The following is a 22,586-nucleotide window of genomic DNA, read 5'->3' as shown; positions in this document are numbered from 1 at the left end:
AAATTTCACTAATACCTTATTTATTATTTCTGTCTTGTTTTAAAATTATATCAGTAAAATGAGGAAAATATAACAATGACAAACTCCATAAAGAATTAATGTAGTTGGCAGTTGCCCTAGGCTGCTGCCTTTTATCAAACCTTTGGGACTTAATTCTTCTAAACCGTATCTTTACACCCAAATCTCTTCAACCAAATATAAGCAATAAGGTTAGATTGTGGAGTATTAGAAGTAGAAATAATATATAAGTAGTGGCATAAGCTTGTAATGATTTAGGAATAGTGGATTTGGTGGTTTATCATAGAAGCTGCCAAGTAACAGTATTGCATGACCAACACGTAGAAGCATTATTTGGCAGACTCTTGTCTGGCATGTCCGTGGGGTCTAAAGCCACTTGGCCTGGCTGCGATTTGTGGACTTGACCCATATATATACACACTACTTCTGTGGGTGGCTAATATGTAGTAGTCGTGGAAGAAGAAGAAGAGAAAGTAAAAGGTAAATAAACAATGTCAGGGGCACAAGGAGCATTGCCCAAGGAGTCGAAGACGGCAACGATATATGAATCAGTACAAGGAGGAGAGAATAAGAGCAAAACGGAGCTGAGGTCCAAGGAGGATGAGGGTGGCATTCAGGTTGATAGGCTGGAGGACAAGGTGAAAGATCCTACTGGCGAAGGTGGCCCTATCTTTGGCTTTCCCTCTCCCAACAACGATGACAACCAAGACTTGGGCGTTACTGGCACAGCCTAGGCCTACCTTGCTTCATTTAGCTACCCTTCCCTACCTACCAACCTACTGCTATCTCCTTTTACATGTCTTATATAGTAAGATGTAATAGATATATACACACACGTATGCTCCTACATGTAATAACACAAAGATGCTGTTTTTCTTACTTTCTTTTTTAAATAAATGTATACACCAGTGCTGGTATGGTGTGTTTTGTTGATGTACCAATGATTCAAAGTAATTAATCTGAGTTGAAAAGAATGATTTGGTGTTTATCATGGCGTGGGGGGTTAACACTTTAGGATTACATAGTGTTGGTTAAAATATGTCTATAGTGATTGTATTTTTCGAAAATTTCAAAGTAGGAAATTTAATTTATAGTGCTTGTATTTTTCAAGGAATTTAATCAAGAAAAAACTTTAAATTAGGAATTTAATTCTGTGAAGTCAGGTTGAATTGTTTAAACAGGTTAATTACAATAATTTTTATTATAAAAATCAGGTGTTGTTCATGTTGTTCAATTTTTTATTTCAAAATCAAGTTTAAGAATTGGAGAAGTATAGGGACATTTTAACCCAAAGTGTTTTCAATACAGTTGTTGCCATTCACTTCACAGTTTATCCTCCGAAATAATGATTCTTTTATAATGATGGTGTTTACGAGTGTATAATTGTTTTTAAAGTTAACTTTGACTAACACAGCCTTGGTTAAAAATTCTTTTGACCCGTTACCAGTATTACTCGTTTGATTTTTAGCGGTAAAAATATGTGTCAAAATTTACCTTTTTAGTGATAAAAATATATAAAAGAGTTGAGGTGTTTGGGAGTAACTTTTTCTTTCAAGATATTGATATTCCAATGGAAGATGTTGGTGACCATTGCAAAGTCCAAGATATTGATGTGGTTTTTAACCCTAGGTCATTTCCAAATTAGACCCTGGCCACCATAAGGTTATCTCTGTTGATGAGAACTCTAAATATGGAGAATTACATAGGTTTTGGAGTTGATAGAGTCATGGAGATGTCAGACATGCCTGAGATGTAGCAACCTTCAGTTTCACCGACTATTAACATAGTTAAATGGAGGGATATTCAAGGAGAGGAGTGGCGGCGGGGGGGGGTAATGCGATACCAGATAAGGAGGCATGTGATCACCATGGAACTCAACAAGACGATAATATGGGTATGAGGAAATGGCTGAGATTGTTGAGCTGGAGATCTAGAGTTGTTTGGAACATAGGCCGTATATTCTTACATTTGTGGAGCCTAAACTCAGTGGGTCATGAGAAGACAATGTTATCGCAAAGCATGGATTTTCACTCTCACATACGATTCAGGCCAAAGGGTTTTGTAGGGGAATTTGAATAATGTGGTAAGATTCAGTAACTGTAGATGTTCTCTATGATCATAGCCAGCTGGTTCTTAGGTCAGAATAGCTTGAAAAAGTAATCTTTGTTACGGAAATCTAGGTTTGCTATGTATACCTTGAACTCGATAATGTTGATCGATGTTGAAGTAAATTAAAAAACGTATTTTGAAACATATATTAATAAATGATTTAGAAAACTTTAATATCAAAGTGGAAAACACAAATATTTTTATCACAATCTATATTTAAATCATTATTAAGATCGTTATACAATTATTCCTCTCCATATTAATCCTATTTGTTTATCAAAATAATAGTATTTGAGATTTAAGTTATATTGGAATTTTTTTTTTTAGATTTAGTGATATTTAGATGGTATCTTTAATAAAATTTACAAATATAATTTCATTTATTAAAATTTATTTTTATTTAATTAAATATTACTAATACATTTTTATATAAAATTTAAACATTTTATTAAAATATTATATTAATTAAAATTTATTATTTTTATTTCACTTAGGAATAAAACTAATTACTGAAATTTATTACAAGAGTTTGTGGATAGTTTATTTACAATATAATTGTTACTATTACACATGAAAATCTTATGAAATATATCATAAAAATATCGATTTTATAACAAACTCGATTGTTATAATGAAATATTGTTATAGAGGGTGTATGTTATGAGAAGGCTGATATTATATTTTAAAGAAAGGGTAAATTACAAAAATAGTCACTTATGTATATTGTATATTACGTTTTGATCACCGAATTTTAATTTGTCACAAAATGGTCACTAACATTATCAATTTATAACATTTTGGTCACTAACTATTAATAGTATAATGACAAGCTAATGTGGTACTGTTGGAGAGAATCTAAAGATGATAAAGGGAATAGACATTCAATATGGAATGAATTCTTTTTTTTTTTTGTTTATTTACATCTTATTCTCTTACACTCTTCTACATTCTTTTACTTCATTTTTCTATAATGACTTCATCACTTACAACCCTTTATATAGTTGTTGCAAGTGACTATTAATCTCTATACATGCATCTTAATTGGACTCTTGATCTACTATATGCACTAGGAAAGCACATTCATGCATCTAGATTTCCTAATTCATTCATTCTAAGTACATTTACTGAATGACGTCACATTATTCAACATATTCTCCCTTAATATGATGTTCTTTGACTGTGATCAGATGAGCAACTGGAGCAAAGATCTCATGATAGCTAATATCAAGCTACTTTGCATAACCTTTCACCACGAATGGATTTGTTTCTTTGGACCAAACCATTTGGATTGTGCTTCATCTTGTATACCCATTTTATGTCAATAGCTTATTTGTTATTTGGCTTTTTAACCAACTATCATGTCTTGTTCTTTTCAATTGCATCAATTTCTTCTTACATAGTTGTCTTCCAAAATCCTCTTTGATTACTTCTTTAAAGCTTTTTGGTTTAACTACAAAATAATTGCATCTAGCATAAACATAAATTAAACTCCTCATTTTTCTTGGAGTGGAGTTGGTGATGAAAACTAGAACTTAGAGAACTTGACGAGGATGAAGAATTTGGTGTAGAATGAGTCAGTTGCTCATCAACATTACTAGATGCATAATCATCACGAGAACGGTTTTCTCAACCTTTTATTATTGCCAATTCCATGTAATATTTTCATTAAACACCATGTATCACCTTCTTGGTTTTCAAGCTGTAAAGTTTATAACCCTTTGACATAGAATTATAGCCAATGGCACACACTTCTCACTTGTTTATTCGAACTTAGTCCTTTTCTTAGGGGATTTGAGCATAACAAACATACCAAAAAACTTTAAGGTAGGTTACAGGCAGGTTACGGACGGTTTTCTTTCACTCCATGCTTAAAATGGAGTCCTATTTCATCCGACTTTAGTTGGACATCTATCTAGAAAATACATAGTTGTATTAATAGCTTTAGACCAAAATTATTTAAATATCCCTTTCTTGAACAATATGGATTTGATCATCTCCATCACTGTTTGATTCTTCCTTTTAAACACGTCGTTTTGTTGTGGTGAATGCCCAACAATCAACTGGCGTTCCATGCCTTCATTTTCATAGAACTTATAGAACTCATTAGAGGTGTATTCCTTTCCTATATCACTTCTCAACGAGAACTTTAACCCTCGTAAATATTGATACTACTCATATTTTTATCTCATAAAATACACTCATGTCATACAAGTTAAATCATCAATGAATAAAATAAAGTACCTATTTTGAGCATGAGACGAAGTTTTCATAGGATCACACTGAATACACTCATGTCATACGAGTTAAATCATCAATGAATAAAATAAAGTACCTATTTTGAGCATGAGACAAAGTTTTCATAGAATCACACACATCGGTGTGAACTTAGCCCTCCATGGCCGTTCCTTTGGAAATGGTTGGCAGTGTTGTTTGCCAAGCATACAACCTTCGCACACACTAGATTTTTCTTCAATTATTGGCAACCTATATACCATATTTCTTTGAGCAAGCAACTTGAGATCTTTGTAGTTTAAGTGCCTAAGTCTCCTGTGCCACAAACAAAAGCCATTTTCTCCTCTAACCATCAATCTAAGACTCTTCTTGTATTGAAAAAATTGTAGAAAGCTTCTATTGTTGGTTATTTTGATTGTAGTAATAATTTTTCATTTCAAATTAAGGATTTTGAACTCTTAATTCTCAAAGGATAGAGAATAATCATGCCCCAAAACATGTCCAATACTCAACAAATTTTCATCTAATGTTGGCACATAAAGAGTATCATGGATGATCTTTTGCTTCCTTACTTTGTTTCAACTCTAATATTGCCTTTGTCTTGAACTTCGACATATTTACCATTTTCCATTTTCACCTTTGAGCGAAATGTGGAGTCTATATCAAGAAATTTTTCTTTATCTCTCATCATGTGATTACTTCAACCACTATCCAAATACCACACATTCTTTTGTTTCTTAAAAGCCTTATGGCAAGAAAAGAATAGGTTCTCATCATTCTTTATCTTCCAAACTTCTTGCAATTGTACTATTATAGCTTACTTTTGTTCCAACAATCCTCTTCATAACTATTCTTTTTACAAATTCCACACCACTTATTAAATTCATTGGCATTACCTCATCCACCATTGTCGTTTCTTCTACTTCAGCCTCTTTTAAATCTGTCGCCTCTAAAAGGCTCACCTTTATTTTGTATTGAAGATTTCTCACCATTCATGGAAACAATGGTAAGATTAGATTGAAACGCGCTCTTAACAAATTTTTCTGAGCAACGTAATAATTTTTGCTCATAGGATCTTAGTGAACCCACCAACCCTTGAACAATCATGGTTGACAAATCCATAGTTTCTTCAATAACAGCCACCATGGGATCAAAATTTTCCATTAGACCGATTAGAATTTTATCAACTAGTCCACAATCATTTATTGTGTCTCCATGTGCCTTCATTTGATTCACCAACTTAGATAATTTATTATGATACTCATTTATGCTATTAAGCTCTTTCAGTTTTTTTTTTTTCATTCTCAAATTCTCTAAGTTTAACAATTCTCACCTTGTGTCTCCTTCGAATTCTTGTTGCGGAATGTCTCATGCTTCATTTGATTTCTTTGCTCTTATGATTCTAGGAAATATGACATTCGAGACTCCTCTTTGGATCATCCCAAGAACTCTAGCATCCATGATCTTCTTATTCTTTAATTCTTCAAGTTGTTCTTATGTAGCATCTTCTGAATTTTCTTAGCCTTCCTTGACTAACTCCAAGACATTCAATGAAGTGAATAGTGTCTCAATTTTAATTTCCCAAAAATCATAATTTTTACTTTCGAAGACAGGAACTTGAACATTGTTATAGAGTGTGCTTATGAAAGCCACAGCCAATTTTATTTTCAACACTCTCTCACTTTGTAAAGATCTATAACTTTGATACTACTTTATTAGAGAGAATCTAGAGATGGTCAAGGGAAGAGACACTCAATGTAGAATGAATTCTTTTTTTTTTTACTTGCATCATATTCTCTTACACTCTCCTACATTCTTCTAGTTCACTTAAACCCTTTATATAATTGTTGCAAGTGACTATTAATTTCTATACATGCATCTTAATTTGACTCTTGATCTACTATTTCATGTTTCTTAGATAAATACATTCACGCATCTAAATTTCCTAAATCCATCCATTCTAAGCACATTTATTGAATGACATCACATTATTCAACATACACGTTAAATTATCATTTTAAACGGAAACTTTAGGTCAAATTGAACAATCAATCCCTATATTTTTCTTTTTTAGCAATTTAATTCTTTTTCTTTTATTTTCTTTTAATATGTTCTTTCTTTATTTTATAGTTGAAATGAGGAAGAATCCCACGCTGGTTTGTGCTCCAATAACTGTGGATTCCTCTGATAAGATGGTAGCTGACACGGCTAAAGCTAAAGCCTTTTACAACTGATATTGTAGAAATTAGATTGGATGGTCTAAAGAATTTTAACCCTTTTGAAGACCTCAAAGTTTTAATCAAAGAATGCCCTTTGCCTACAATCTTCACTTACAGGTTTCAAGATTTCATTCTTTTTTTTTTTTCTTTCTTCTTTTTTTTAACTTATTAGCTTTAGTTTGATGTAAGCTTTAATGGACTTTTTTTTAATTTTCTTTCTAGGATTTTCCTCTTTACCCATGTTTGAGTATTTCATAAATTTCGCCATTGATGCACCTTGCAAGTTTGTTCACCTACAGATTTCAAGTTTTTACTCTCTTTTTTATATTAAAAAAACATTTTAACTTATTTCCTTTAGTTTGATGCAACTTTTAAATGGCGTTTTTTTAATGGGATTTTCCTCTTTACCCATGTTTGAATCATTCATAAATTCCACCATTGAAGGATCTTTCAAATTTGTTTTGACTTGTTTAGCTTGCTAATTTGTGTTTTAGACCATTGCAATTATTAATCACCTTAGTTTTTTATCTAACTTCAAAGAAAGGGAGAAGAGATAAAAAGAAAGGAAGAAGAAAATTATATTAAAGTAAAAAAGAAAATAAAAAATTTAAATCGCTCAAAAAAACAAAAAGTATAGGGATTTATTGTCCAAAAAGAAAAGTATAGGAATTAATTATATAATTTAACCTAAATTTATCGTCTAAAATAATATTTTAACGTATTATGGCAGCTTACAATTATATATTACTGGTAGTTAATGATTCAGTGACCAAACTGTTATAAATCGATAACATTAGTAACTGTTTTATAACAAATTAAAATTCGGTGATCAATACATAATTTAATAATACATAAGTTACTCTTAAAGAAAATAGAAACTAATAAACCAAAGGTTAAATTCTGCTATTAGTCCTTGTCCTATGTATGAATTGTGGATTTACTTCTTGTACTTTAATTTGCCCATTTTTAATTTTTATACTTTTATAGTTTTAAAATTTTAGTCTTGACCAAATGGTAGTTATTAAATTTATTAAGTTAAATTTTGTTATTTTCAAAATCTAAAGTGGCAAACATATTAACGCATGTGTAATGCCATACCAACTTACTATTTTCACATATAATGATTAAGAATGATCCATTTGGAGAGCATAGACTAAATTTATAACTTTACGCATGATACAAGACTAATATAAGGACTAAAATTGATCTATAATATATATAAAAACGCGAGTTTGAAAAAACTTTTGAACCAACGAGAATATCATTTATTGTTCATTATATTACTTATTTAACATTAATATAGATATTTTTATTTGTATACCAATTAATTGTTATATATTATTTTAAATTAATTATCATTTAATAGTGCTACATTCATATATAAATTAAAATTAAGATTTACCCTTATAAATAACATTCAATAATATCATATCAATAATATTTTTTTTATTATTTATATGAACTGCACAATTGAGTATATCAATTAATTACTATATATTTTTTAAATAATTATCATTTAATTAATATTATAATTATATATAAATTAAAATTAAAATTTATCGCTTAAAAAATATCAGCATGATTCATGCAACTCCACATATATAAAAGGAAATTTAAATATTGAAGATGGAACAGTTGCAATATAAAAAAGACCAACAATGTAAGATTCTAATGATAAAGTTATACTTTGCACCGTCACTTTTATAGGCTTCAAAAAAAATTAAATAATGGAGTATTAAAATAAATTTTTTAATTTTTTTAGAAAGTTGGATTTTTTACATTTATTTTAATTATTTTTAATAAATTTAAGTTTTTTTCTTTAATTTGTTTCATATTTTTTTATAATACTGGATGATTTAATGTCGATTCTTATTTTACTTACAAAAATAAATTATTAGAAAATTAAAAATATATTAAATAATCTTATTCCAATTAGACAAGTTAAATTTGAACAAGATTCACTTTTTAACTGATAATATTATTATTTGGTTTTAAAATAAAATATATTTAAAATATAAAATGTTAAAAATAATTTTTAATATTAAAACTAAATTGACATTAAATTTAAAAATTAATGGTTAATTTAATCATTTTAATAAATTAAAAGCATAGTTAATTTTATGTATTATTATTGTAAATCACACTTTAATCTTAATTCTCTAAATAATTTTTATTTATTAGAATTCAATCTTTAAGAAATTACATAAAATTTTAAGATAAAGTTGTTCTTTTACCTTTATTCAAATTCATAATAAGGGTTGAAGTAATCCATCTCCAATTATATGAAATAAAAATATTTCATTAGATATTAAAAATAGTTGCACTGAATATCAGAAACTAGTATATATAAAAGCACAAGTTTGAAAAAAATTTTGAACTGATGAGGATACTCTTTATTTTTCATCGTACTATTAAATTCACATTTAAAAATAATTATATTATTTAATTTAAAATTATTAGTTAAAAAAGTAAAAATAAAATAAAATTTTGAAATAATTATTATAATTTAATAGAAGTGTTAGTTAAAATATAGGGAAGAAGTTGTGATAATTATAATTATAATTTATTTAAAGAAATTTGTGCTAATATTTTAAAGTTATTATTTGAATAAAATTTTAGGGCAATTTACACAAAAAAACCCTTTTTTTTAAATTACCGAAATGGGCCCGGTATTTAATTATTTACCGGAATGGGCCATTTTCTGGCAAATCGCGTCCACGTCAGCGCGCTGTCGTGGCCGCGACTTCATGCCACGTAGCGCGTTTCGGGGGACGCGATTTTGCCGTTTTTCCCACGTTAGGTTTTTTTGGCTTTTAGGGTTTAGGGTTCAGGCTTTTTAGGGTTTTTAGGGCCTGGAAGAAATAATTTCGAGTTGACATTTCTGAGCAAATAATATAAAATCGCTTTTACCAGGATGCTTTATGAGAAGAATTTGTTAAATCGCGCCCACGTGGACGCACTTTTGCTACAGTAGGTCCTGAAAAAATTATTTCGAGTTGACATTTCTGAGCAAATAGTATAAAAAACGCTTCAAGCAGGATGCTATTTGAGAAGAATTTCTGAAATCGCGCCCTCGTGGACGCGCTTTTGCTACAGTTGGTCCTGGAAGAAATAATTTCGAGTTGACGTTTCTAAGCAAATAGTATAAAATCGCTTCTACCAGGATGCTTTATGAGAAGAATTTGTGAAATCGCGCTCACATGGACACGCTTTTGCTACAGTAGCATGTTTGGGCTGAGGCTATAAATGAGGCAAAAAATGTTCTCAAAATGCATAAGTCACAGCAGAAACAATTTAGAGAAGCTAAGAAGGTTAGAGTTTCAAATATGAGTGAACGTATTAGTGCTGTTATTTACTACGATGGTGAGGTTTGCCACACCGAGAATGGTGTTGTTTTTTTGTCGGAGAATACGGTGCTACTGGTTTTTAACCAGAACATAGATTTGACAGAACTTTGTAAAAGAATTAGGCGTAAAATTTTCGGAACGACGCCAATGAAAGTTCTGTCAATCACGTATTGATTTTGTTCTTCTGTTGATCCGGTGACATATGACTCGTTCGACATAAAAGGTGCTCGTAGCTTGGAGGCAATGGTGCAGACTCATCTTGCTAGTGAAGCACCTTATATTGAGTTATATGTATAATTTACATCGCCAAATGATGTACTTGCGACCGGTGTTCGAGATGTATACACGACCCCTGGCTGACACTCGGTTAGTGGGTTACAAAATATGGAGCAGCCCATGTTTGGTAGTGGTGTCGAATACACATCCCCTGCAAGACACTCTGTCGGTGGATGGGACATGTACATCGGTGACTCGATGTTTGATGCTAGAAATACGTACTGGGGAACGGCATCAAGTTCTAGTGGGTGGCAATCTACATCTAATTGGGGATGTTATCAAATGCCCAGAATAAGGGATGATGTACTCCCTACGACGTCAACCGGTGAGGGAACCTCGTACGCTAGAGATGATTATGGGTTAGAAAATGACTCCGATGTGGATCCACCTCGAGAGCCCAGGCCGGATGGTGCAGAAGTTGGCTTATTTTCTGAACCGGAGCCTATTCCAATAGAACCTGAAGATGCTGAAAGGAGTTCAAATAAAGAAGAAAATCCACGATTCAGAGCATACTCACCTCCAGCCCACATGCATAATGTTGATCTGTCTGCAGATGATGCGTTAGAGTTTCCAGATCTACCACACCGGTTGTGTGATCGTACAAGTTCAGGGGTAGATTTCGGTGAATTTGAAGTTGGTAATCAGTTTACCAACAAGGATAGTTTTATTGGTGCTTTGAAACAACATAGCATCAAAAACGGTGTTAACTACCACGTCGTTAAATCCAAATTTGATAAGTTTGAGACGAAGTGTGCGGTCCAAGATGGCACATTTTTATGGAAAATCTACGCCTCGTTAAGGAAAATGACAGGGTTGTGGGAGATTAAAAAGTACAAAGGTCCACATACATGTGTTGTAGGTACAGTATTGACAGTTTCTGAATAATACTTTTATTATGCAATGTTGCATTATTTAATGTACTCGGTTTATAGGTGTTTCACAAGATCATCCCAATATGGATTCAGCTATGTTAGCTAGCTTGATACTGCCCACGGTTAAAGTAGATCCTAGGACATCAATGCCGGTGTTAATTACCAATATTCGTAGCCAAATAGGGTACACGCCCTCTTACCGCAAGGCTTGGATAGCTAAGCAAAAGGCGTTGGAGAAGATGCATAGTGGGTGGGACGCCTCATATAATGAAATACGGTAGTGGTGTCAGGTGCTATATAGATACGTCCCAGGTGCCATCACAGACCTTGAAATAGAACATGCGTACTACAACGGCCGATTGCTACGTGGATGCCAAGTGTTCAAACGCCTGTTTTAGACCTTTAAGCAATACCGAGACGCATTTCTATACTGCAAGCCATTGGTACAAATTGATGGTACCTTTATGTTCGGTAGGTATACTCATCGGCTATTGCTTGCAGTGGCACAGGATGGCGGTGGGAGAATTCTTCCAATTGCATTTGCAATAACACCGACGGAGAAAGGGCGGACTACCTTTGTAACATACGTTTCGAACAGTGGGACAAGCATACGACGGCGGCCTACGATATGGCCATATGACGTCGAACCTGGCTGAATGCATAAATTTTGTTCTTAAAGGAACGCACCATCTACCGATAACATCGGTTGTGCGAGAGACATATTTTCGTTTGGCGGCGCTATTTCCAAAGCGAGCAGCAAGTTATGTAGGCCAGATGCAGGGAGGTCATGTATGGTGCAGTAAGGTAGTTCAAGAAATTAACAAGGCCAAGGCGAGGGCAAACACCATGCACACAGTGTGTCACGATCGAGACAATTTATGGTTTTGCGTGACAGAGTTTGACAGACTGCACTAAGGTGTTGTTGGCGGGCAATATCGTGTACACTTGCGAAATAGGACTTGGGACTTTGGGATGTTTAATGCACTTCGTTATCCATGCGCTCATGTTATTGTAGCTTGTCAAAATCTCCGTCTGGATCCGATGAGCTATGTGGACGAAGTGTACAAATTAGAAAACATGTACAGCGTCTGGAGACACGTTTTCCCACCGGTCCCAGATGAACGTAAGTGGCCGCCCGTATCTCTTGCTCCTTTTAAGCTGTTACCGGATAGAGAATTGCGTCGTAAACCAAAGGGTCGACCTTGCTCGACTAGAATACGTAGTAATATGAATATTCGAGAAACAGCCAGTCAACAGAAGTTGTGCGGATGGTGTAGGAATCCAGACCATACAAGCCGATCATGCCCTAATCGGAATAGTTGAATGTAATTGTAAATAAATTATATTTTTCAATTATTTATTGATAATTGTATTAATTTTTAGTAACAATCAAAACAGTTTTTCAAATCTAACATTATGTGAATGTAAAAATATTAACTGATAATTGTGTTAATGGTTAGTAGAATCCTCACATAATATCAAAATATTCAAAATATTTGTACAAACTAATTAATCACATGTTATTACATCAAATAATATCAAAATAACTCAAAAAATTTATATTTTATTACATCAAATAAACTTCTATTTTATTACATCAAATAATATCAAAATAACTCAAAAAATTTATATTTTATTACATCAAATAAACTTCTATTTTAATACATCAAATAATATCAAAATAACTCAAAAAAATTATTTTATTACATCAAATAAACTTCTATTTTATTACATCAAATAATATCAAAATAACTCAAAAAAATTTATATTTTATTATATCAGATAAACTTCTATTTTATTACATCGAATAATATCAAAATAACTCAAAAAATTTATATTTTATTACATCAAATAAACTTCTATTTTATTACATCAAATAATATCAAAATAACTCAAAAAAATTTCTATTTTATTACATCAAATAATATCAAAATAACTCAAAAAAATTTCTATTTTATTACATCAAATAAACTTCTATTTTATTACATCAAATAATATCAAAATAACTCAAAAAAATTTCTATTTTATTACATAAAATAATATCAAAATATTCAAAATATTTGTACAAATAAATTTAAATACGGCAATCAATGTCTATGTCCGGGGGATTCAGTGCCACATGGTGGCCGTCGACGGTTACGCGCTGGATTCCTCCTTTCTCTAGCTTTCGGCGACGGTTGTTGTTCCTCCGGCAGGGATTCTGGTTCTTCCGGTACGGCATCTGGTTGTTGGACTTGGGATGATGATCCACCTTCAAAGAATAGTGTATGTGGAGGTGTTTGCATCACGAACAGCGACGGTGTTTGAAACTCATACGTTGGTGGGGATTGGTAAAAAGGAGAGCTCCCTGACAGCCCCTCATGCGATCCCTTGTGTGCCGCTGGCCTATACATCGGCGATCCACTCGGTGTAACAGGAAATGGAGCTGAACCGGGCATTTGGCTCCAACCTGCCATAGGACTCGGAAAAGGATACATATAAGGGTTAAGATACATATAAGGGCTAGGAAACGCACCTAGCATCATCTGAAAAGGCGGTTGCGTGGGTATCATCGGTTGAACTGCTGCGTCGGGTGACTGTTTCGGTGCTCTCGTTGGGCATGGTGATTGCATGGCCGCTGATGATGAGCCGGGTGAATGTCTGGGTCTCGTTGAGGGGCTGCCTTCGTCTTCTTGTCGTCTTGGATTTAGAGGCCCGCGCCTTTCCCTTTTGACACGTATTTGTCGCTGCCTCTCCTCTGGCGTCAGTAAATACGGCTTGCCATGGATCCTAAACCATGGCATGTATTCTAGAACGCACGCTATTCTTGAACGCACGCTAACTTCGGAACGATGATTGGTTCCCGAGTAGGTATATATTCATACCGGTCTTCCCACATTTCCATGTACTCAGACCAGTATCTCGTCCAATCCGTATTCAATTGCCGAATGTCGACTTTGTGTTAAAAATCAAACACCTCAGGATCTACGGGAATCGGTTGTCTACATCCAAACTGTCGCAGCACTCTATCTGACTGGTGCGGCTCCAAGGTTGCGTAGTTGATCAACACGACTTTCACGTGTCAAGTTTGTGGATTTTGTAAAAACTCTTCCGGAATTACTGCCCGAATTGCCGGATCCTCGTATGGTGTCCATTGAAACTATATGAACATGATAGAAATATTAGTTATATACATAATACTAAATACTAAATACCAATCGACTAGCTAATGTACGGAAATTATCTATTTTATTTAATACTTACTTGTGCTTCCGACCGTTGGTCCAATAGAAGCCGTATATCTTCAAGAGAGGTAGGTAATCGAGCATGACTTGCCGGATGGTTCCACCTAATTAAATAAATTTTTAGCATACTTTTATTTTTAAAAATTTACATAATAATTGTAAAATCTAATATAAAATTTACCTCGTTATGAGTGGGAATGTATATGGGTGGTCCACTCTAGGACGTAAAAATGGAAAGCGAAACCGTGCCCATGACTGCAGTAGTGACAAGCAACCTCTGATTTGTTCTCTCAGTCGCGTTGCCCCGCACATCTCTCGATATAACGTTGCCAAGACGGCAGACCCTCAACTCAATTCACCAGCTCCTCTAAAATCAATGAGTTCAGCAGCCATCTTAGATGTACGTGGCTCCGTGACGTGTCGGGCATCAGATAACCTCCAATTAATTGAAGAATGTATGCCCGAGCATATCGGATTCTTTCAATTTCGGTTGAATCTTCATCCGGATCAAGGAATGTGTCACGTAACTAGCCCATCTCGATCTTACCTCCCTCCATTTTCTCCGGAATAGCGCCCAAAAGCTCGTAGCACACCCCCCCAATCGCTAGATTGGGCAGACCCGGTGACTGGGTACCCATCCACCGGCAATCCCAATTGCAGACTGACATCTTCTAGAGTGATAGTGCACTCTCCACATGGAAGATGGAATGTGTGCTTCTCGGGTCTCCACCTCTCGATCAACGCACTGATTAGTTTCGAGTCCACCTTGCATCCTCGGCCTATCGTCGCCACGTGCCAAAAATCCGCTTCCCGCAGGTAGTTCTCTACCAACGGTGATGAAGGACCATGTATATTCCGGATATTGCATTCTAAGACCCGATCTACAGACTTTTATAACAAATAATAAATTAATAATTATCTAAAAATGCATAAATAAAAAATTCTTAAATAATATTTAGAAATTAAATTTAACACTTACCATTTTCATTTGTTCCACCGGTATGTGATGCTTATCAAGACGAGTCAATTCTCTGGTCATTTAAAACAAAATTTTTAAAATTATTTAAAAAAATTTAAGAGAAATTTAGAAATTTTTACGGTTCAAAAAAATTTTAAAAAAAATTAAAATTATTTAAAAAAAGGAGTTAAGAGAAATTTAAGAAGAACTTGAGAGCAAATTGAGATTAAATATGGATTTGAGAGAAATTTGGAAGGAATTTGAGAGCAAATTGAGAGGAAATTTGAGAGAGGATTAGTTTGTGAAAAAAAAAAGGTGGGGGTATTTATAGTGTTTTTTTTTTACCGTTGGGGGGGACAACGGTCAAATTTTTGACCGTTGCACTGTTCACGCGCGGGGCAAGTCGCGGCCACGTCAGCGCGCTTTGCTGGCGTGGCAGCAAATCGTGTCCTGGAGGGCTCGATTTGTTGCAATGTCAGCAAAGCGCGCTGACGTGGCCGCGACTTGCTGGCGCGTCCCTTGACATCGCGCTGACGTGGACGCGATTTGCCGGAAAATAGCCCATTCCGGTAAATAATTAAATACCGGGCCCATTTCAGTAATTAAAAAAAAGGGCTTTTTTGTATAAATTGTCCAAAATTCTAAACATATTAATTGTCGTTAATTATGATTTAAAATGCTTTGATTATTAATTAAAAAATTTCTATTAGAAACTAATGGATTTAAAAAATATAACTAAAATACAACCACTAAGTAGAATTTGTAATAGCAAAATTTTAGTTAAACCAAATCCAGAGAGAAGGAATAAATGAACTACTCCTCAATAAATAAATCAAATGAGATTGATACACTCTTCTTGCTCTCTCTCTCTCTCAACACTCTTCCATTCCTTCGACGTCTCGAATCACAGCTATGGCAAGCCTATGGCGAGCAGCGACGGCGCTGACGGAGAAACCGAACGACTACGACGGTGTTCAATTCTGGTCGAATCCCGAACGAACCGGCTGGTTAGCTAAACAAGGTGAGTACATAAAAACCTGGCGTCGCCGCTGGTTCGTGTTGAAACAAGGGAGGCTGTTCTGGTTCAAGGAATCATCAATCACACGCGCCTCTCGCCCGCGTGGTGTGATCCCAGTTGCTACCTGTTTAACCGTGAAGGGAGCCGAAGATATCTTGAACAAGCAGTACGCTTTTGAGCTTTCGACGAGGGAGGAGACCATGTACTTAATTGCCGATGCGGAGAAAGAAAAGGAGGATTGGATCAACTCCATCGGACGCTCCATAGTTCAGCACTCCAGGTCCGTTACGGATTCCGAGATAGTTTATTATGATAACATGCGTTGATCATCCACAGTCACTCAGATCTATCATAATTCTGTTGTTTGTATATTTTACTTTTTTTGGCAATGATCAGATTGGTAATTGTTTGCTTATTCTTTTATATGTATATATATTAAAATTCAAAATATTTGCTTGTTTGATTTTAGTTTAGACAGGATGATTGATTTTGATAATTTTAGTTTAGACAAATTTCGGAAATTTATCCGTAATTCTTATGGAAGATAATTTTCTTACATAACCGACATAAAATTTAGATTATCTACCTTTGGTATTTCTTCTTTTTCCCTAGCTTCCCAGATGAGGCTGAAGTATATTTTCATACTGTTGTTCCAAATAACCGAAAGAAAACTTGAGCTGATCATGTTTAGCTAACAACTGCTGTGGTGAATAAAAGTTTGCATGTCATTTATGAACGAATGCAGCCTCCGCTAGGTCAATGGAACGAGCAAGGCCAGCAGCTTTGTTTTGACATTCGAGGTGCTCGGCATCAGGATCACTGTCTGCAACTACACCAGCGCCGGCTTGAAGATAAGCTACCCATTCTTGGCGTCTGCTGGAACCTTTGTATGAGTACATTGTGTCATAGCGGCTACCTGTAGGGAATACCATGGTCCTGAGAGCCAACGCAATATCCATATCCCCAGTGAAGGAAATGCCCCCAAATCCTCCGCTATAAGGACCTCGTCTTGACACCTCTAACTCATCGATTAGCTCCATCGCCTTCACCTATACCAATATCTCAACTTCATCAAAACCTAGAGGGGAGAGGGGAATTACTTCCTAGATTAAGTAGACTGTCAGTGATATGCAATGCTGCTTTGACTCGTAAGCTGTCCGGGCTGGACCGTAATGCCAGAATCAAAGGAAAGACTTGAAAGCATTCAATCATCATTTGAGAAAACAGGATTTGTGCAAAACATGTAAAAGGGTAAAAGGGCAACAGGTATGGTACCTTTGGTGCTCCACTAACAGTTCCAACGGGAAGTGCAGCACGGAGGACATCCCAACTAGTGAGATGATCCTGCAACTCACCAGTAACCTGCATAATTTACAGCAATTTATAAACAAAGTATTGCACTCGATTAACATAATATTAACAAGTTCGAGCCGAAGGGCAATTTGGAGATACCATAAAGGATCTAAAGAGTTTAGTATTGTTTCAACTGGTTATGCATAGAGGCAACAAAGTAAATAATAAAGTTGGAATCAATAGGAACCATATATGTTCCCTTTCACATAAATAAGTCAACAAATGTTTAGATGATAAAAGCATTGTTTCATACCGTGGAGCTTATGTGCATCACATGGGAATATCGTTCAATATTCATCAGCTTCTCCACCTTTACAGAACCATATTTGGAGACCTACATCAATAACATGCAGTAAAAACGATTGGCTACACACCTTTCTGCGCTAAAAAAAAGACAGACGGTGAAGTTTAAAAGTCTGTCATGCACTACCAAATACAAAGATAGAGCAGAAAAAGACAGTTGCAATTGCTGAAGGAAAAACCTTTCCAACATCATTGCGACCCAAATCAACAAGCATGATGTGTTCTGCACATTCCTTTTCATTACTTAGCAATAGCTTTTCTGCCAGCTCATCTTCAGCCTGAGTCTTTCCTCTCCTTGTTGTTCCAGCCAATGGCCTATTCACAATCTTATTCTGCTCATGCCAATCACAAAAACGAAATTGAGAGCCTCAGATCCCAAAGACAATTTAAAATCAGGAAAAAGAAAACAGTAAGAAAAAAAGTGTAAAAGATTACCTTCTTTACCCTGGTAAGAATTTCGGGACTTGAAGCAACTAGAATACTTCCTCTAGCCTGAAAGGGGCATGTGAAATAAAAATGAAACAGTTCACAACTAAAAGGTAATTAAAGAACAAACTTACTTGCAAGTAGGCCATATATGGACTTGGATTCACAACTCGCAAAGCTCTATATATTTCAAAGGGGTCAGCAAATGTTCTCCGTTCAAAACGTTGGCTTAATACAATCTGGAAAATATCCCCTGCCAGAATATGCTCTTTCGCTTTCAGTACAGCTTTCTTGAACTCTTCCTTTTCCATATTTGAGTTCTTTAAAGAAGGGCCAAAGTGATGGGTTTGTAATGCTACAGAGCCTGGAGATAGCTTTGGTCTAAGAATGAAATCAGAAAAAAAATTATATGTCAGAGAAATTAAAAGGCATCTAAACTTAATCAAACCAGTAGAACAGTATAAATGTGCTCACAGCTCAACATCTTGTACTCTAGCTACCAATTTCTCTAGGTGTTCAACTCCTTCATTATAAGCTTTCTCAACAGACGAGTGTTTATCTAGCCTCACCCAGTGAATTATATATGCTTTCTGCAAATAAAAGCAACTGTTAATATTACTCCATCTCACTGTCATTTCTAGCAGACTTGATTGATAATCAGAACTAAAATCCTGAACTTTAGTACTGCTAGAAAGAAAAAGTGCATTGTTGATGGAGAAAATGGAATACCTTTTCCACATGATCAAATACAATCACGTCGTTGTAGAGTCCTAGATGTATATCTGGCAGGTTTCTGTCATCACGTGGTGCCTTAGTGAACGGAAGCTTTTTCTTCTCCACATAACGAACTGTATCATAGGAGAAATAACCAACCCATCCACCTACGCATTACAGGAATTACTAGAAAATGTGAGCATAAAGACTTATAAAGAAACCGTATGGATCCACAATAAAATGACATCAGAGTTTTCCTACACCGTCATGAAAACCAACTACTTACAATGGGAAAATCTTAATAAAATCCTGCACCTAACAGGTTAAGAATTAAGGCACCCAAAATGTTGCTGGTTGAATACAATAAAGTAGCTTAATTTCAAAATACTTGATTACTACTGCATGTATAAATCTATATATTTGCCAAATAGGGTACCTTCATTCAAGTTCTCTATCATTTATAGCCAAATACAGAACTTAAGAGTGGGTTTGCACCCTATTTAATCAACAAATCTAACCATCTTTCGTGTGAATACACGATGCACACATCACATACTTGTAGTGCTAAAATTTTACAATTTCTTCAATCACTAATCAGTTTTTAGATCCCCCATAATATAACAGATACTTTATGCTAACCCCATCATGCACTTTTGAACCACTCAAACCCCTGAACTTTCTTAATTCACACATAACTCACTAAGTCTGACAAACACACAGCATTCTACATGTGGCATAAAACGTATTACAGCCATAAAACCTGCTAGCAAATCATGAGAACTACGGAATTCTGTCGTGCTATATGTCAAGCTGTAGTCCTAAAAGCCCACATACCTAACCGGTCATATTGTAACCGTCACAATAATTACACAAATTCAAGACAGCTCTACGTGTCGAAAATCTTTCAATTGTCTTAATTGCTTTACGACAAATGATCATGTTTTTTCCGCACTATGAATATTAACTCTATGATCATGTTTTGTCGGTACTATGTAATATTGACTTTTAGTCACTTTGTTTCCAACTAAATACGAGCACGTGTTTTGAACAAATCAGCATTCCAAATATGAGAGGTAGCACAAATAACTCCAAAACCAGAATTTACTGCATTGCTATATCGATCCCTCGATTTTCAAGTGTCATTCAACAATAAAGGAGCCGTTAAATTATGAACAAGCCAACAACAGTCAACTAATTATTAATCAACTTTCCTTAATCTGAACATTGCAGATAAAAACAACCAATCAAGAAGAGAAATGCCAAAGCCAAAGCCAAAGCCAAAGTTATAAAACATATCAACTATATATTTGTGGCAATTAGACATGCACAAGAGGAATCATTCTCACCACAAAACGCATCAGGAAGATCTTCAACAAGTCGGGGTTTCCAAGTCTCTGAGATTCTCTTGGGAATACACATCGGATCCTCAACGACCTCCTCAGTCAAATTCCCTGCCTCATGATCCATAATCATAACTTTGTTTTCTTTTGCCACAATTTCCATTGTCGGTTGAGCTCCAACCACGCTATATCGACCCTATACAATCAAAATCCAACTTATAAAAGTAAATATAACCCTGCATATAGGAGGAAAACGAACCAAACAAATAAGCATATGTTAAAGTTCGTACAACACTAGAAACCCGAGAACCAGGCTCCACTGACTCAAAGAGAAAACTTGGAGCCTCTCTATCATCTTCTTTAACCAAACACCGGTATGCAAGCACTGGAGTCAGTTGATCAGAGAAAATGCAACGATAAAGGGGGACTAAATTTGCTTTTTTGGCCGCCTCCACAAACTTCTTTTCATCATTAACTGAAAAAAATAAACAAAAATAAATGGAGTCAATTTGCACTCACTTTGATTAGAATCTAAAATATAATTATACATATGGAAAGTAAACCCCAAAAGAAATCTACTGTTCTTGCTTAACTCTACTCCTTAAATCGTTCCTTATTTTCATTTTTTTTAATTATTTAGAGAATTTAAATCCTTCTTTCCCGCATTTTCTCAGTAAACAAATGGATGGGGAATTTGTTCACATTTCAGAACAGTTCAAACTAAAGCCCAAGAAAAAAAAAGAAAAAGATTACTATTTAGCATTTCTATTAATAAATGATTAAGAAAATAAATACAAACCAGATTCGTTTTCGCATTAAGTTTTCTCTATTAAAGCAGTTCACATTCATCATTTCACTTCAATCATTTCTTTCATTCTATAATTAAAAAGAAGAAGACTGAAAATTTTCTTCAAATTTCCCGCATTTTCTCAAACGCCAAACAGCAAAAGGAAAAAAAAGAGTTGATTCTTTCACTTAAAAAAAAAAAGTTTACCAAGTGGAAAGCTTGAAAGAGAGCCCCTGCATTTGAGTGAAGTAGGAGCGGGAGAAAAGCGGGTGATCGGAAGTTGAGAAAACCGATGAGATGAAGGAAGGAAGCGGTGAGAGAATCCAAGGCTGCTTTGCACTGGCATTGGTAATGTGGAGTTCGTCGAGGTAACCGACATGGATGCCTGCATTCTGTTGATTAGCACTATTCTAACAATTAGTGAAATAAATAAAGAGGAGTTGTGGAGAGCCCTGAGCAGCCGTTTCACTCATTTCACACACTTCTCACAAGTCACAACCTATATATAATTAATTTGAAAAAAGAAAAAGTGTCCCCCCTCCATCTCATGTTAAGATAGGGATTTGACCCCCAAATTCACTGTAAGCAACACGCTTCTTTTTTCCAAGGAAAAAGATTGTTTGCGTTACCATTTCTTTTTCTAAATAATTTACACAGATTAAAATAATATTATCATTTTCTTAACTCACAAATATACAAAAATAAATATGATTAGTTTAGTTGAAATAGTTAGTAAAATTTATCAAAAGTATATTAAATTTATAAAAATTAAGAAATGATATGGGACATTGTAATATTAGATAATTACAATAACAAATAATATACATTCAAATAATTATAATTATAATATTTTTCTCATATCTAAATTACTCATAACTCTTAGTTCAGATTGTTCAGGGTTAGGCTACCCACTTAAACCGAAAGGCTTGTCTAAAAGTTAAGAGAATTTAGACAAAAATATTAAATTCAAAAAATAGATTTGGGTAAAAAAATTAAATTTGTTTAAGATATAAGCTAGGCTGCGAGCTAGAACATTCAAGGTCTGACTTGATTCATTTCTAATTTTGTAATATATATATATTTTATATTATATTATAACACATAAAAATTAAATCTATAATAATATATAATACTATACTATAATGTAATGTTAATTTGTTTATTAAAAAGTTTTAATAAATGAAAATATATATAAAATATTAGATTTATTAATATAATTATTTTTCAAAAAAATTTAAAAATTATATGGATGAACCTAGAATAGATTGAGTTTTGGTAAAATCCCAGACTTCTATTTCGGAGTGGATCGGGTTTGGACAAGTATAAAATGTTTTAATATCATATTTAAACTTGACCCAGTCTGACCTATAACCACCTTTATAGCCTAAAA

At 34.3% G+C, this 22,586-nt stretch overlaps 3 protein-coding genes across 4 annotated transcripts; 2 read left to right on the top strand and 1 right to left on the bottom strand.

The window, feature by feature from the left end:
• The first annotated feature begins 447 nt into the window (after positions 1-447).
• Positions 448-992, top strand: LOC121217370 (uncharacterized). The gene has a single exon (XM_041092901.1). It carries the CDS (start codon positions 510-512, stop codon positions 750-752), a length of 243 nt encoding a protein of 80 aa, XP_040948835.1. The 5' UTR covers positions 448-509; the 3' UTR covers positions 753-992.
• A 15,030-nt stretch (positions 993-16,022) lies between these two features.
• LOC107904147 (pleckstrin homology domain-containing protein 1) lies at positions 16,023-17,222 on the top strand. 2 transcript variants are annotated; one of them, XM_041092900.1, is made up of 2 exons: positions 16,023-16,553; positions 17,019-17,222. In XM_041092900.1, the coding sequence occupies exons 1-2, from the start codon at positions 16,168-16,170 to the stop codon at positions 17,026-17,028; spliced, it is 396 nt and encodes a 131-aa protein (XP_040948834.1). In that variant the 5' UTR covers positions 16,023-16,167; the 3' UTR covers positions 17,029-17,222. The 2 variants fall into 2 exon arrangements, with proteins under 2 accessions (XP_040948834.1, XP_016685909.1); XM_016830420.2 differs by lacking the exon at positions 17,019-17,222 and having other exon boundaries at positions 16,168-16,723.
• Positions 16,757-21,826, bottom strand: LOC107904146 (anthranilate synthase alpha subunit 1, chloroplastic). Its single transcript, XM_016830419.2, has 11 exons — positions 21,404-21,826; positions 20,700-20,884; positions 20,416-20,605; positions 19,085-19,236; positions 18,830-18,945; positions 18,490-18,736; positions 18,365-18,421; positions 18,109-18,261; positions 17,880-17,960; positions 17,549-17,635; positions 16,757-17,322 (listed from the first exon to the last, which is right to left on the bottom strand). Exons 1-11 carry the CDS (start codon positions 21,585-21,587, stop codon positions 16,999-17,001), a joined length of 1,776 nt encoding a protein of 591 aa, XP_016685908.1. The 5' UTR covers positions 21,588-21,826; the 3' UTR covers positions 16,757-16,998.
• Positions 21,827-22,586: the final 760 nt, after the last annotated feature.

The sequence above is a fragment of the Gossypium hirsutum genome, chromosome D05, assembly GCF_007990345.1.
Source record: "Gossypium hirsutum isolate 1008001.06 chromosome D05, Gossypium_hirsutum_v2.1, whole genome shotgun sequence".
Classification (NCBI taxonomy): domain Eukaryota; kingdom Viridiplantae; phylum Streptophyta; class Magnoliopsida; order Malvales; family Malvaceae; genus Gossypium; species Gossypium hirsutum.
The sequence above is the reverse complement of the archived record's forward strand: the minus strand, read 5'-3'. Positions and strand labels throughout refer to the sequence as shown.

Coding starts and splice junctions, on each gene's coding strand:
- LOC121217370 (XM_041092901.1), top strand. CDS start 510: ATGTCAGGGGCACAAGGAGCATTGCCCAAGGAGTCGAAGACGGCAACG.
- LOC107904147 (XM_016830420.2), top strand. CDS start 16,168: ATGGCAAGCCTATGGCGAGCAGCGACGGCGCTGACGGAGAAACCGAAC.
- LOC107904146 (XM_016830419.2), bottom strand. CDS start 21,587: ATGCAGGCATCCATGTCGGTTACCTCGACGAACTCCACATTACCAATG. Junction 18,262..18,364: donor TTCTTACCAGGGTAAAGAAG/GTAATCTTTTAC, acceptor TGGCATGAGCAG/AATAAGATTGTGAATAGGCC. Junction 17,636..17,879: donor TGATGCACATAAGCTCCACG/GTATGAAACAAT, acceptor TAAATTATGCAG/GTTACTGGTGAGTTGCAGGA.